The sequence below is a fragment of the Athene noctua genome, chromosome 18, assembly GCF_965140245.1.
Source record: "Athene noctua chromosome 18, bAthNoc1.hap1.1, whole genome shotgun sequence".
Classification (NCBI taxonomy): domain Eukaryota; kingdom Metazoa; phylum Chordata; class Aves; order Strigiformes; family Strigidae; genus Athene; species Athene noctua.
In genome coordinates this window covers 6,693,059-6,707,965 of record NC_134054.1, presented here as the reverse complement: position 1 = coordinate 6,707,965, position 14,907 = coordinate 6,693,059, and the positions used below count along the sequence as shown (strand labels likewise).

General features: G+C 59.8%; 2 protein-coding genes across 4 annotated transcripts; both read right to left on the bottom strand.

The window, feature by feature from the left end:
- Positions 1-996: 996 nt before the first annotated feature.
- TRIM47 (tripartite motif containing 47) lies at positions 997-7,960 on the bottom strand. Of its 3 annotated transcripts, none has more exons than XM_074921885.1 (6): positions 7,227-7,960; positions 5,244-5,339; positions 4,470-4,700; positions 3,649-3,883; positions 2,913-2,981; positions 997-1,712 (listed from the first exon to the last, which is right to left on the bottom strand). In XM_074921885.1, exons 1-6 carry the CDS (start codon positions 7,935-7,937, stop codon positions 1,087-1,089), a joined length of 1,968 nt encoding a protein of 655 aa, XP_074777986.1. In that variant the 5' UTR covers positions 7,938-7,960; the 3' UTR covers positions 997-1,086. The 3 variants fall into 3 exon arrangements, with proteins under 3 accessions (XP_074777986.1, XP_074777988.1, XP_074777987.1); XM_074921887.1 differs by having other exon boundaries at positions 3,682-3,883; XM_074921886.1 differs by having other exon boundaries at positions 3,688-3,883.
- Positions 7,961-9,404: 1,444 nt separating this feature from the next.
- On the bottom strand, positions 9,405-14,562 carry TRIM65 (tripartite motif containing 65). The gene is made up of 6 exons (XM_074921888.1): positions 14,000-14,562; positions 13,410-13,505; positions 13,102-13,335; positions 12,449-12,620; positions 12,029-12,109; positions 9,405-10,537 (listed from the first exon to the last, which is right to left on the bottom strand). Exons 1-6 carry the CDS (start codon positions 14,444-14,446, stop codon positions 10,005-10,007), a joined length of 1,563 nt encoding a protein of 520 aa, XP_074777989.1. The 5' UTR covers positions 14,447-14,562; the 3' UTR covers positions 9,405-10,004.
- Positions 14,563-14,907: the final 345 nt, after the last annotated feature.

Sequence of the window (14,907 nt, the reverse complement as noted above, 5' to 3'; positions counted from 1 at the left end):
GAGCTCAAGTGTGCCCAGGGTACTTAAAGAGTTGGGAGTTTACCAGTATTAAAATCCCCTAAAATAGCTGGGTCATCAAAAACATCGGGGGAAATTTGGCTGTAAAGCTTCTGTAAGCAGTTTCCACGGAATGTGTTTACTAAAAGCACATCCTTTAAACTGTTTTGTGCTACTTGCTTCACCATCTCAAGGCAGGAATGGTGCTGCTGCTTCTCAACAGGAGGTTTCTCCCCTTTCCCAGCTGGGATTTTTGGCTGCGGCGGGGAACCACCCAATTGCCACAGGGCTCCAACACACATGGGACCACAGCTTTTCCCAGATGAGCCTATCCACAGACCAGCACTCAAAATACCAGCTGCAAAGATCCCCGTTTCATGTTTGCAGCACTAATGGGCGGTCAGCCCCGCAAGGAGAGGTCAGCCCCTGCACCCAGCCAGGCTCCTCTGCATCCCACCTGCCCCGGAGCACCCTGCTCACCCACAACAAGGCACAATGGTGATGCAGGCACTGGGGAAGCAACCTCATCTGCTTTGGGGATTCGCTCAGTCCATGCTGGGTTTGCTACTTCGAAGGCACTTCATAAGGAACATGAAGAAGGTGTTGATGAGCTAAAGCTTCAAAAAGCAGTGACACAGAGACCGAGATAAGGCACAAATCAGATCGTCTGTGCAAGTCGCCAGGGCAGTGCAAGCAGATATTAAGGAAAGGGACCAGGCAGCCTGGCAGCTGGCCAAGATACAGCTTCAAATCTATGTGGCACTTCTCCTGAGCAACACACTTTACCAAGAAAGGCTGTATCACAGTCCCTGATGTCCAGAAAGGGAAACTGAGGGGCAGGGAGCAGTACAGAGACTCGCCCAAGTTTGCTCAGCAGCCCAGAGGCAGAGCCAGCACTCAGATCCAGCTCCCAGCCCGCAGCTCTGCCCACAAGACAGCTTCATCCACCCCTGGGTCATCAATAGCACAAAGCAAGGAGGGAGGGCTGCCACAGAGAAATACAACACTACCAAAGAGAAGCCATGATGGTGACGATACACTGCAGGAAAGACTTTTCTGGGTCTTCCCATGCTCCTGCTCTCTGGGCAGTTACCTACGCTTTAGCACCGAAACGCAATCTTTCTTCAGTGGCCCAATCTGCAGGTGGGCATCGACGCTTTCCAGGAAGAAGGCTGGTTTCAGCTTGCAAAAGAAAAGAGAAGTGAATTTGTTGTTGATCTTGTTCTGGAATGGGTCAGACTGACCCTTGGCAAGATGGGAGACCTTGAGCTGCTGCAAGCAGGTCATCTTGGAGTCCTTGACTCCATAGAAGGTCAGGGCCTTCTCTGAATACTCCAGGAAGACCCCAATTGTATGAAAAAATGGCTGCTGGATGACAGACTCAAAGCCACCAAACCAGGCCACATAGTTCTGTCCGTTCCACTGCAGGCAGCAGGATTTCTCGTTCCGCCCCAGGCGCCCGCGGTTGTAGGACTCCTGGGGGTTGAAGTCCTCAGCGATAACGCCAATGCTGACCCAGCCATCGATGAGCTCCACCTCCCAGTAGTAGTTGCCCCGGTTCATGAGGTTCACACCCAGCACCTGCTCGCAGTTGATAAACCGGGTCGGGCTCTCTGGGTAGGGGATGGGGCACAGCACCCGCTTGGCCCCTTTGGTGCCAAACAGCTGGATGAACTTGTCAGCCGTGTCACTGTCCAGGTCAATGATGAAGGCAACTGTGTGAGGCAAGAAGGAGACATAAGGATGAGGAGGGAAACAGGAGGAAATCCCCCAAGATTGCCTTGTTCTGATCCCCTGCTCCAGCACTCAGTGATTAGCATGATCCTGTCCAACTTCCACCATCACTCTGTCCCTGTGCTTTTAAATCCCACAGCCAATTTCAGTTGTTGAGAATAAGGAGCTTAAAGAGGTGACATTCCCAGCATGAATACAGGTAACCTGGCAAAGGAGGGAGCACCAGAGCTACTCAGTGATATCAGACATTGGGGAATGTAGGAAGGGTGGTAGTAGGAACATCCCATATAAAAACAGGTTTCAGGCAACCACAGACAAACACAGCAGGGAGGCACCCCAAGAAGACAGGAGAACAGCCAGGCCCATCCAGGCACATCACGGCTATGAACCAGCTGCTCCTTGCTGTTGGCTCTCGCTGTCCTACGGCTGCCGTGGGAGCAGAGGCAGCCCCCAACATGGGGGGGGCCACGTGAGAACTGCTGCTGGATCCCAAACAGAGGGGGTGCCAGTTGCATTGCAGGTCTGAACCACTGGCATGTCCAAACCTTAGAGCAGTGGCACAGCACGTCCTGCCAGGCTTTGCTGCCTGGCTCCCAGTGGGGTGCACTGGTGCCGGCAAGGCAGATCTTGTGCCCTGTGGACATCTCAGAAGATGACCTCACATCCCCTGTAAGGCTTGGGGGGGGTGGGGGATGTTGGAGCCCAAGCCCAGTCCTGTATCCTCCAAACTCAGCCCCTTCTGCCCCACTGTCTCTGCTCAGCCACTGAATTATCCCTCTGCTTGCTGCCACTGAAGCTGGCCCTCATCACACTGCTGTTCCGCAGCAAACAAGGCAGATGCACAAACTCTGATCTAATTTAACAGAGGATCCAATTCGTCGAGGGCTGGAAGGCAGCAGAAATTACATGATATGCCTGCAACCTCCCTGGCAGCTAGTCCAGCAGAACCACAGACAAGGGAAAAAAAATATCACCTAAACAGATTATGACTGTTGTCAGGAAAGCAAGGAGGCTTCCTTGTTGGCTGAGCAGTGTTTCCTCTGGTGGCGGCAGCGCTCCTGCCAGCCGTCGGCCTGGGACCAGCACTGGCCAGTCATGCGGGAAGGAGCCAGCCCGCAGGGAGAGAGGAAAGGGAAGAGGGACCTTAGCAACAATTGTCAAAGCAAAAGTCCCTCACTTACATTTCAGGAAGTAATCACGGCTCTCCCGGCAGGCGGGATTGTTTGACTTGTCTGGAAATCGGGACTCAGCTGCAGGAACAGAGATAGAAGGGTTTGCCATCAGCAAAAGAAACCGATGCCACAAACAAGGGTGTTACTGGAGCATCACCCCCCACCCAACACCCTGACGTACCCAGCTGCTGCAGCCCCCAAGCCCCAGCCAGCATCCCCAGCTCCCCCTGCACGTCCCTGCCAGCTCAGACATGGGAAAGGACAGATGCCACCTTTGCCACCCCAGAGAGATGAGCAGGAGGTGACAAGGAACCGGCTGCAATTCCCACAGGCATCCAAGAAAATGAGAGGAGACAGCTCAGACTAAATGAGAGCACGTGGGAGAAGGCTGCTGCGGTGGCTTTCTAACCCTGGCAGGTGTGGGAGACCACAGCCTGCCCCGTGAAGAGGATCATCTATCCTGGGAAGAAAGAGTTCCCTTTCATGGGAGGCCACTTTGGCCACTTGCCCCCTCCCACAGGGCCCTGCCTAACTCTCCGGCTGTTTGTTGCCTCTCCAGTCTCTGGTCTCCGTGGAAAAATTCATAAAACCTCAAGGATGAGGCATAAACCCAGACAGAGATTGTGCAACGTGCAGCGCAACCGTGCCAGTCAGCTTCCAGGGCTGCTGGGAGAGGGGCCAGCACTCGCAGGAGCCATCAAGCCTGCAGGCATCTCCCACCTACGCAGGGAGGATGCAGAGTGACAAGGTGACCTCTGCGCAGAGAGGCCGGGTGAGCACAAACCTTCCTCCATCTCCTGGAAGCTCAGCCCATCAGTTGCTTTCCCTTGCAAGCGGTCCCACTGGCTTTTGCAGGCAGCAGACAGCACATCCTTCATGGCACTCACGGCTTGGGTGCATTTGGTGAAGTTCAGCTCGTTCTGGAAGCTCAGAGATGGGGAGAGGTTTTCTTCCATGGCTACTTTTAAAGCCTGAAATTCCTGAGCCAGAAAGACAGAGTTTCAAGAGGTTTTAAACAAGCCGAAATTGTCTTGTTCCACAACCCCACCCTGCCCCTGAGGATTTGGGAACTGGCAGCTCACAGGACTTGGCCCAAGGACAGCCTTGCATAAGGGAGGAGAGCGCTTTCCCGGCCACGTGTTCCTGGCACCTTCTCTTCGCTCCCTTTCAAACCTGGAGCCAGACCATGCTCACCTCGCATGGAGCAGCATCTCCTCCCAAAAAGGTCTCCTCTTGCTGGGCTGTCAGGGAGGGGGGGGAATACTGGATGGGGGCAGTGGGGCATCCCAAACTCTGGCTCTCTGCCCCCCACCCCAAGATGTGCCTGGGCAGCACATCAGCTTCTCCTGAGTCATGGCCAGAATAGAAGTGGGGGTGATGAAGGAGAAAGACTTGACCGCCTGGTCCCCCCAGGAGCAGGGAGGAGGGAGGACTGTGCCAATGGGAGTGAGACTCTGCAGCTCTCACATGCCAGGGCTCCTGGCAGCCAGCTCCACATGAAATGGGACAAAACCCCAAAAGACAACATTATCAGCTCCATCGCATCGCCCTATCCCACCCAGGCACCTGGAGGAAGTAGATGGTGTCAGTGCCGGGGACATTCTCCAGGTTTTGCTTGCACTGGGCCAGCTTTGCTCGTCTCTCCTCCTTCCAGCGGAGATCAGCCTCGGCCTCCCCCAGCATGGAGCGCTCCCCCTCCTCGATGAAACCGGTCACCTCCTTCTGGAAGGTCGCCAGGACCTCGGAGGCTTCTGCAAAGAGCTTCTCAACTCCTTCCCTCTCCTTTGTGGCAGCACCCTAACCGCAGGGAGAAAGGGGTTGGGGTCACCTCCTGCAGGCGAGGGTGCAGGAGAGCACCCTTGTCACCTGCCCAGCACCCAGTTCTCAGCTCTGTGGGGTCCCCCGACACCCCCTTCACCCAAGAGCTCAGAGGACTTTACAACCCAGGTGTCGAGGGACCTGGCTGGGCACAGCCAATTACTGCTCCATCATGTCTCATGTCCCCAGGTGGTGAAGTGACATGTTTACACAAGAGCCAAAGGGGATCAAAACCCCATGAGAGAAGGTGCAAGAGACAGTGGATGCTCCAGCACGGTCCTTGCCCTTTTCCTCCTTCCAGATTGCAAACGAAAGCAATCAGAGATGCCATGAGGGTTAACAGAGATGAGAAACAAGGATCCTCATGGAGCCTTGCCAGGGTCACCACCATTTTACAGAGCACTTGCTCCCCGGGGAGCACCACCTCCACACCCCACAAGCCCCAGAAGCTCACGGCCTCCTCTCCTCTGCTCCCTGGCCCAGCAGAGCCACGCTAATGGAGTGAAGCTGTTGCAGAGTCACCTTAATGAGCTCCACCATCTTCTTGGCCTGTGCAATGGTGACTGTCAGCTCCTCCAGCTCGTTCTCCACATCACTGAGGAATTTGGCTTGTTGGGCCTGCAGACACAAGGGACAAACACTGAGCTCTGCCCCCCAATCCCAGCGGCAGGGAGGTGCAGGGGGACCCTGTCCCTCCCTAAGTTCAACCCACAGCCCCCTCTCTGACCATGACCTTGCTATCAGGCTTTGGGTGAAGGGTGCAAACAGAATCGTGAGTTGTTTTCCTGTTTTCCTCCCCTGCAAAATCTGACCTGCAAACATCCCTTCTCACTCGGTTAGAAAACAAAAGGAGCAGCCGGGCTACAAAGGGTCATGCCCAGTTCCTCCGTCCCCACCCTGGTCCCAGCACAGACCAAACAAAATAGGAATTTGAAAGCAAAACCATTCAGCAGCGACTGCAGCAAGCACAGCTGAGCCGAGTGCTCTTAGTGCGTATCCCAAGGCTGGGAAAAAAACGCCTGAGACTGGTGCGGAAGCTGAAGGGCAGACCCAGAGCACTCTGGAAACTCAGCACTGAGTCCCCTGGAGGTTTCTCGTTAGGAGCAAAGCAAACCAGCTCGGGAGCACGGGGCGCTGCGTGGCTCAAAGGAAGCGCTGTCTGAACGCGGCGTTTCCTGACGTGCTATTGTTAGCGCCAGCCATTGCCCAGCACGAGGATGGGTACCACGGGAGCCAGGAGGGCACTGCACTCCCCAACCGGGGCAGCTCCTGCCCTGATGCTCAGCCCCCAGCTCCCTGTGGCCATTGTGCCTGGCGAGGGGGGACAGGCCCCATCCACCCTTCCCACCCCGCAGCGCGAGGGCTGTGGCAGAGCGGCTGCAGAGGCCATGCAGGTGACGTTAAGCAGCGCCTGCCGAGGCCCGACAGCTCCTCAGGGCTGGGATCACACACGCTTTCTATTTTAAGGCACCTGATGACTAATAACGTCGGCAAAAGGGTTTTCCTGCAGACTGAAGAGCCCGTGAGGGAATGGGAGCTGGCTCAGGGCTGCTGCTGTGCTCCTTGCCAGCATGTCTGCAGCCCCTGGGCTCTCCCCCAGGAATACCCCCCCCCTCCAAGGTCCCCAAATGCCCCATGCTGAGGTGGGAATGCCACCACACCACGAGCCTCGCAGGCTCCCATCTGCCTGCAGCCCCGCAGAGGCCCCACGCACTCGAGGCAGCAGTGCCCAGGAAGGCAGCACTGTGCCGGGCTCCTCGGGACGTTCGTGGGTGTGAATCTGGGAGGTGACTCAGCCGCATCTGGGAATGGGAGTGACGGAAAAAATCCCGCTGCCAAAACGCTGGGACACAAAGAGCTGGTGGAGGGGGAGTGGAGGCCGGGCAGGCTGCCAGCGCGCCAAGAAAAACTGCCTTGACGAAACTGTGGGAACGAGACGGAGAAGATGGGTGCCCCGTGACCACGGGGGCGGCCACCGCGGGGTGTCCCAGGCGCCCTCACCCCCGGCCCTACGCCCACGGGGATTGCGAGTTCAGCCCCGCAGTGGGACCAAACCCCACGGGCTGGCTGGCAGCGCGTCTGCCCCTAATGCCTGTCCTAGGCTGCCCACCCCACAGGGCACCCTGATGGCACAGCACCCTGTCCTGTGATGCCAGCGTGGGGTCCCCTGCGGGCACAGGGCTGTCGCACCCACCCCACACAAGGCGTTCCACCACTACCATGCCTCCACACCCTCCCACGTGGGGACTGGGTCCCCCCTGGGGACGTGGGTGCAGCATGGACCCCTTCCAGGGGTGCCACACCTCACCTCACCCAAGATCCCCGCCGGCACTGCACCCCGATGGACAGCCCCCGCCAGGGTTAGGTCCTGTGTGGGGACAGGGGTGCAGCACCCTGCCCACCCAGCCTCCCCCATCCCTCCCCACCCAGTCCAGCCCCTGCAGGGTCTATCTCCGCGTGTGGACCTCCGCGCCCCCCTTCCCCCCAACTCCACCCTCCACGCACCTCCTTGTGCTCCCGCTCCTGCTCGAGGGGCACCACATCGTGGGCGCGATGCTCGTGGGCGCGGCAGCGGGCGCAGACGCAGGTTTGCTCGGCGCGGCAGAAGCCGTCGAGGGGCTGGAGGTGGCGGGGACAGAGACCCTCCTCCAGCCGCCGCAGCGGGGCGACCAGGCGGTGGGCGCGGAAGGCGGGGGCCCGGCGGTGCGGCTCCAGGTGGGCCCCGCAGAAGGAGGCCAAGCACACCAGGCACGACCGCGCCGCCGCCACCCGCGCCCCCGCCGGGCACACGTCGCACAGCACCGCCGCTCCTTCCTCCCCCGCCGCATCTTCCTCCTCGGCTCCCGGTGCCATCGGGGATGAGGCGGCTGGGGATGGAGGGGACGAACCCGCGGCGGCGGCCGCCAGCAGCGGCAGCACCTCGCAGAGGGCGCGGTTTTTGCGGAGCCGCAAGGCTGCGGGGACGGGCTCCTGGCAGAGCGGGCAGCGGGCAGCCCCGCCCGCCCCGCCGCTGCCGTCGGGGGGGCCCGGCCGCTGGCGGAGTGCCCCAAGGCAGCCCTGGCAGAAGTTGTGCCCGCACGGCACCGTCACCGGGTCCTTCAGGAGGTCGAGGCAGATGGGGCAGCCGAAAGGGCCGTCGGGCAGCCCCGGAGCCGCCAGCGCCAGCCGCAACGCCACGGCGGAGGACGACGGGGCGCTCCCGGGCGCGGTCTCCATCCCTGAGCGCCCCGACCAACCGGCCCCGCCGCCCGCCCCGGCCCCGGCCCCTGCCCCGCTCCCAGTCCCGGCGGGAGGCGGGCGACCGTCGCGCCCCGCCCGCCCGCTCCGCCTCCCCCACGCCCGGAGCTGCGGCAGCTGCCGCGCCGGGGCTCCGCTCCCCGCAGCTGGGGGGGACCGCTGCCTGCCGGCGGGGGCGAGGGCGGGCTGACCCCACACACATCCCGCGGGACCTGGTCCCCAGTCACCCGCTCCCTCCGGGGCCAGGGTCTCACCCGCGGGATCTGCTCCGCCCGCCGGGGATCTGGTCCTTCCCCCCGTACCCCGGCATCTGCTGCCTTCTGGGAGATCTGCCCCCCCCGGGGGATACCACCCTGCTGAGGACGTCCCGCCTCTCACCCAGGGGCTACAACTTCCTAAAGGATCGGCCCCACTGGCATCCGGACCCTCCCCGGGGTTCTGCTGCCCTCGGGGTAGCTGCTGCACACCCTCCCCCCCAAATCTCCTGTCCATTCCAATCCCCCTCCCAGGGGTCTGCTGCCCCCCCACGAGCATCCTCTGCCTCCCGGGATCTGCTGTCCCAGAACCTGTTGCCACCCCCCTGCACCCTGGGGCCACACGGAGGGGCCTGAGCCCCCCCCAGCACAGAGGTGAGGGTGCTTTCCTGCCAGCCCTTGTGCCCATGGATCCATGCCAGCCGTTCCCATGGCCAAAAAGGGGCCACAGTGCCCAGGTCCTGTCTCGAACCCTGTCCCCTCTTCCTCCGGAGCCAGCAAGGCACCAGGCAGGGACGGGGAGACACCAGAGTGCTTTCGGTATGAGAATCTGTCTGGTAAACATAGGATCTCCGGACACCTCCTGTGCACAGACAGTTTTTTGGCTTGGATAAGTTCCCAGGTCCATGCCGGCCCAAGGTCCCACCCAAGGACAGGGCCAGGAGTGGGGAGGCGCAGAGTGAAGGAGGAAGCACAGCAAGACAAATCGCATCTGTCTGTGAAGAAGGGGATTGATCCTTTTCAGCCATTTTTCCCCAAAGGAAATAAGCTCATGTGATTCACTCCCCACACATTCACCTGCATGTCCCCAGCACCTTTGAAACTGGTGCCCAGTTTCACCCCGTCAGTCCTCACCAGCATCCCTGCAGGGGCGGGGGGAGATGCCGGACCTGCCGTCCCACTCTTGGAAGAGCTTCAATCAAAGCTTCAGATTTTCTTCTGCGCTAGATCAACCTTGGGGCAGAGCCGTAGGAAACCAGATTTCCTTATTGCAGTGCTACTATAAATTAAGCACCTTCTAATTCTGCTCCATGGCGCTGGTCCCTGCGAGGACACGGAGGGGCAGGATGGGGCCCTGCAGGGATGGGTGCAGGAGCAGGGGCACCCAGATCACCCCCTCAGTGCTGCTTGTTCCCACAGCTCCCACCAACACTGAGGTGAACCCCGTAGGAAAATAGAGCTTTATTGGGGAAAGCAACTTTGTACAAAGAGCAGCTGCAGGGTGGCACCTCAAATAGGTGCTCTGCCATGTCCGAGAGTGGCAAGAGGGAACTGTGAGGGGCTGGGGGAGCAGGACCTGCCTGCGTGTGCAGCTGGGGGAGCACAGGGCTCCCTCCATGTTGCTCCACAGCACCCAGTGGCTGCAGCACCCCCCTCTGGGGTCCTCCTCACCTCAAATCTCCCCCAGGCTTAGCAGGTTTGGCCAGGACAGGAGAGAGAAGAGAAACCTATTCTTGCACTCTCCCTACCCACCCCTCGCCCCCTCTGCAAGGACAGGCACCCACATGTGCCCCCACACAGCAACCAGGGGCTTCATCCCCACGTCGAGGGCACAGCCCTGCATCCTCTCCCCTGCCCTAACTTGTATCATCAGTGTGATATTTGCATATGCAAATCAGAGTGGGTTAATTTGCATGTCTGTCCTCATCAGCCCTTGTTAAAACACTGTACCCCACTCCTGTCTCAGCATCCGGGTCCCATTCACACCGCAACAGCCCCTGGCTGCAGCTTGGCTGCGGCACCAGCCTGGGGCTTGCCAGCCTGCCTAAGGGAGCAGCACCATGGCTCCAGCTCAGTCCCTCCGGCACAACGTCATCACTCGCCCCTCGCACAGCCAGAAGACGGGAAAGAGGGGCTGGGTGAAGACATTGTGGAAAGAGTGGATGAGCTGTATCCTCTCTCCGAGGCCGTAGAAGGAGAGGAGCCCCTTACCATAGTCCAGGCTGACCCCCAGGTTCTCATATAGCTGCTCCTGGATTTTCTTTGCCTGGCCCTTGTGCCAGGCCAGGTAGCAATCCTCCCGCACCTGCAGCCCCCAGGACCCCCCATCCAGGCCGATGTTGAACTTGTGGCCCTGCTGCCGCTCCCAGGGGAGACCACGGTAGGTCACTCCTAGGATGACAGAGTGGCTGGAGATCTTCACCTCCCAGTAGTGGTGGCCATGGCCGTAGCCCTGCGTGCACATCACCTGCCAGGGTTCGAAGCGGGGTCCCTGCTCCTGCCACCCGCAGATGGCACTGGGGCCGTGTTTGGCTTTCCGGTTCCCTTTCGACAGCTCCAGGTACTTGTTGGCTGTCTTGGGATCGAAGGTCAGGTTGCGGTGGTCTGAGAAAAGAAACGGCATGGACGAGGCTGAAATTCATCAGAGCTTTATGCCCTTCATGTGAGTCCCCACAACGGTGGTACGGCTTAAACTGCATAGGGCTGGCTCCCAAAACAGAAGGGAACAAGTTGTAGCACATTTGGAGGGGAAGATGCGATACCTGCCCACCTGCCTGCCACAAGGAATGGAAAGAGCACCGAGACGTGATGTTTCGCCCTGTCCTTGCACAGCCCAGCTCAAAACCAGCAAGCAGCAGTGGCTCTGTGGTCATTTTGGAAGGGTTGTGCTTGGTTTTAAGAGCAAAAAATATGAGCATGGGTGGGAAGAGGCAGAAGGAAAACAGGCAGTAAGTGAGCAAACATGGTATTGCGGGGCGTTACTCTATTCTGCACAGGCTGCGATAAATCCTCTTGCCATGGGCAGTTGCAGGCCACCAGCACCTCACCCTCCTTCAACAACCCAGCCTGGCCAGCTACGCTGGGCTAATGCCTGCTGCCCGTAAATAATGGCTTTTTCCTATTCATATCCCTGAGAATGTTTTGTGGGGCCTGATGGAAGGAATCCTTACAGGTCCCCTAGTCATCAATCACTTCTCTGGCAAGAGTGACATGACCAACATGCCCTAAACATTATCCAACCCTCTTCCTAACAGGGAGGAGATGGGAAAAGGAGCACTGAGGAAATTGCTAAGGAACTGGAGTGGGATGGGCCCAGGGAGGGAAGGGGACATGAAGGACTGCGGCTGGGAGTGCTGAGGCCACATCCCTGGACAGAGAGCAATGACTGTAGGCAGGGCTCTGGACTGGTGCTGTGCCATGTTGGGTGCCTGGGGCAGCCCACGACACGTCCCTGTGGGTGAGCACTTGCCAGCTGCTGATGCTGCCTGCCTGCCGGTGGGGAAGCTCTGTGTCTAAAACACGAGCTGTTGGGAACAGGCACATCACTCCTGCTCGAGCAAGATGCCTGAGGTGGATGAAAAGGAGAGGATGGAGACAGGGCAAGATCTGGGACAGTGGCTGACCCAATGCCAGGCACTGGCAGCGCCAGCTTCCACAGGAAAGTGTTCCTTGTGCACCTGGTTTAGGCATTGGAATGGGCTGCCCAGGGCAGGGGGGGAGTCCCCATCCCTGGAGGGGTTGAAGAGTCGGGCTGACCCAGTGCTGAGGGATCTGGTGGAGCTGGGAACGGTCAGAGTGAGGTTAAAGGTTGGACTGGAGGATCTTCAAGGTCTTTTCCAACCGATATGGTTCTGTGATTCTGGTGCTGCTAATGCTCCTAAGGAGCCCTTTCCCAGCCACACAGCATCCCCCAACCCCTGGCCCTGCAGCACCCTTCTCTGCATTTAGAGAGAGGGATTGGGAGAGTGAGGGAAGGAGCCCTTGTCCCCAAAGCCATGACCACCCTTCTCCCAGGGAAAAGCCTGGCTTGGTTGCCAGATCCTGCTGGGGACCCCAGCGGGGTGCTGTCCCTCCAGACCCACACATGCTTCTCACCCTTCAGAAGCTCAGCTCGGAGCTGGCACTCGGGGACAGGAGCCACCACCTTCACCGCCAGCTCCTGGGGATGCACTGGGCCTGTGGAGGATGGGGACAGGCATTTTGAGGGATGCCACCCAAAAACTTTTTCCTTCCCAGCTTTGATGGGAGAAGCAGGGGAAGGAGGAAGTCTATCATATCCAAGCCTGGGAGTGGGCACATGCCACCCTGCTTGGCATTACCAGCAAGGAGGAGGCCACAGGGAAGCCACCCAGCCCATCGCGCCCCATTGCTAGCCACGTGCTGAACAGTAGATGCATGTCCCCATCCCAAACCCCTGTGCCCGGCAGTCACGTCCCCAGCACGGTGACATGGGCCAGGCTGTGGTTCAGGATGACTTGGAGCCCTTCAGGATGACCCTGTGAGCAGAAGGGTTACCTTGGCCAGGGGGGTCGGGGGCTTTTGGGGCCACGGAGCTGGGCAGGTCCTCCAGCAGGAGCCTGGAGATGTTGGCGAGGATCTCATCGATGGGCTTGACCACAGCAGCTACATCAAACTCCACGGGCAGCAGCGCCTCTGGGCTCTCCAGAGATGGGAGCAGGGGGAATTCCTGTGAACAGATGCACAGACACCCATGCACCAGCCCAGGGAGGATCCGCAGCTCCGAACCCCGCCTGCACACACTACGTCTCCCCAGTGGGTGATGGGGCATCCCCAAACATCTGCCATTAGCTGTGGCTGGTGCTCGGAGTCAGGGGACAATCGCAGCGGGAGTGAGAGGCTGCAGGGAGCAGAGGGGCTGCAGCACAGGACTTTGTGTCTTGCTGGCAGTGGAAGAACTTTGCTGAGTGGTTTGGGGGTGGGAGATGCTGCCCATGGCCCTGAGGGCAGCACCATCCGCTCCCATCCAGCATCACCCCCTTCAATTTTCCACGCCCCCCCCCCCTCCCCCCCCCCAAAAGCAGCACTTTCCCACAGCCCCATCCCAACCCTAAGCTGGGCTGAGGATACATCCCCCAAGGGGAAGGGGTCGACCACATCTCTGCCCTCCCCGAAAGGGCGCAGGGAGGGACACAGCGCTGGCACGGTACCTGGAGGAAGGTCCTGTGGTTGGGGCAGGCCAGCAGGCCCTGAGCCCTCTCCCTGTGCTGGCCAAGGACATCCAGACGGTCCTTCAGGAAGTTCCAGTCCTCCTCCACACGCCCCAGCACTGCTGCCTGCTCTTGCTCGATCCTGGACACCGTCTGCCACTGGAAATCCTCCAGGGCTTTCCTCAGGAGGGCAAATTTGCTCAAAATCACCGATTTGAGCCCCTCGGAGGAGTCCTGGGCAGGGAAGAGCTGTGAGAGCCAGCACGCTCACACCCACACACCCCTCACAGAGATGGACACAGTGTTACCTTGATGCTGCATGTTTGCTCCTCCAGCTCCTGCATCACCCGTTCAATCTTCTCCGATTCTTCCTGGGCTTTTTCCAGGGACTCTTTCAAAAGAGCCTGTGAAGGGAGTCACCAATGTCCTGCAGTGCAGCATGCTGCTGCCCGCCTGGCCCCCGGGAGCTCACTCAGGGCTGCAGGACAAGGTTTGCAGGGGAAGAAGAATGCTTGGGAAGGGGAGAGGCTGCATCCAGGGTCGCTTAAAAGTGAAATCTTGTTCTGACTTTCACCACTTTTTCATCTGTTTCCTTTAGATTGGGGATCACAAACACACATGGCACCATTTATCCAGTGCTGCTGGATTTACCCAGCTCTCTACTGCTCCTGACAGCCCCTGGTTTCTCGGGGAGCAGCCAAGCACTGGTGGCATGTCCCTGGCCAGAGCCCATGTTCAGCTGAGGCCAGGCACAGCTCAGCACACAGAGGCACATCACACGCCCATAGCAGGGCACGGGCCAGTGGAGGGGGATGTCGTGCTGTGCCCGAGCTGCTGTGACTCCTCCTTGCTCACCACCCCCTGCCATCGCCCCAGTCCTGCCACCCATCGTCCCCACCTGCTTTTTAAAGCGCTCCTCCTCGAAGAGCACCCGTCGGTGCTGCTGGCAGTGCTGGATGGTGCAGACACAGCAGATGCCCCGCTGCTCGTCCTCGCAGTACAGCTCCAGTGGGCGCCCATGCTGTGGGCACAGCTCACCGTGGGCCACCTCAGACCCTTCTGTGCCCGAGACCCACGCCCCGCCATCCCGCGCCAGCTCCACCACGCTGTACAGGGTGACATTCTTCTCCAGCTCCGGGCGCTGCTCGAAGGCCTTGCGGCACTCGGGGCATGTGTACCCCTTCTTGGCCCCGGGAGGCTCCTGCTCTTGCTTGTGCCAGTGGTCGCTGATGCAGCGCTTGCAGAAGTTGTGCCCGCAGGGCAAGGTCACGGGCACTCTGAACAGCTCCAGGCAGATGGAGCACACCAGCTTCTCCTCCAGCTTCTGCGAGATGGGCGATGCCATCCTGCCTGTGGTTTGGATCAGGCCGACGGGGAAAGAAACCGGTGAAAGAAGCCGGGGAAATAGAAACTCAGCTGTGTAGAGGAGGAGGAGATGGTGACGCTAAGCCCAGGGCGGGTCAGGGCTCCGAGCCAGGCGTGCTCTTAAAGAGACACCCGGGGTGCCCCCTCAGCCACGCTGGCTGTGCCACGGGCTGAGGGCTGGAGCCGCTCCCCCCAGCACCGGGAGGGCTGCGAAGCACGGCAGGAGACCCTGGAGGAGGAAACGGGGCAGCGGCGCCGCAGGGAGACACACGCGAGAGGCTGGTGGGGCTCGGAGCAGCGTCTGTTCCCGGGAGTGTGTTTGCACGGGGACACCCACCATCTCGGATTTGATTTCACTCCTTTCTCACCCTTTGAGCGAACTTCCTGGCGGCCTCCCCTCTGCCAGGGCTGGGTCCCCGCAGAGCGTGGCAGAGACCTCAG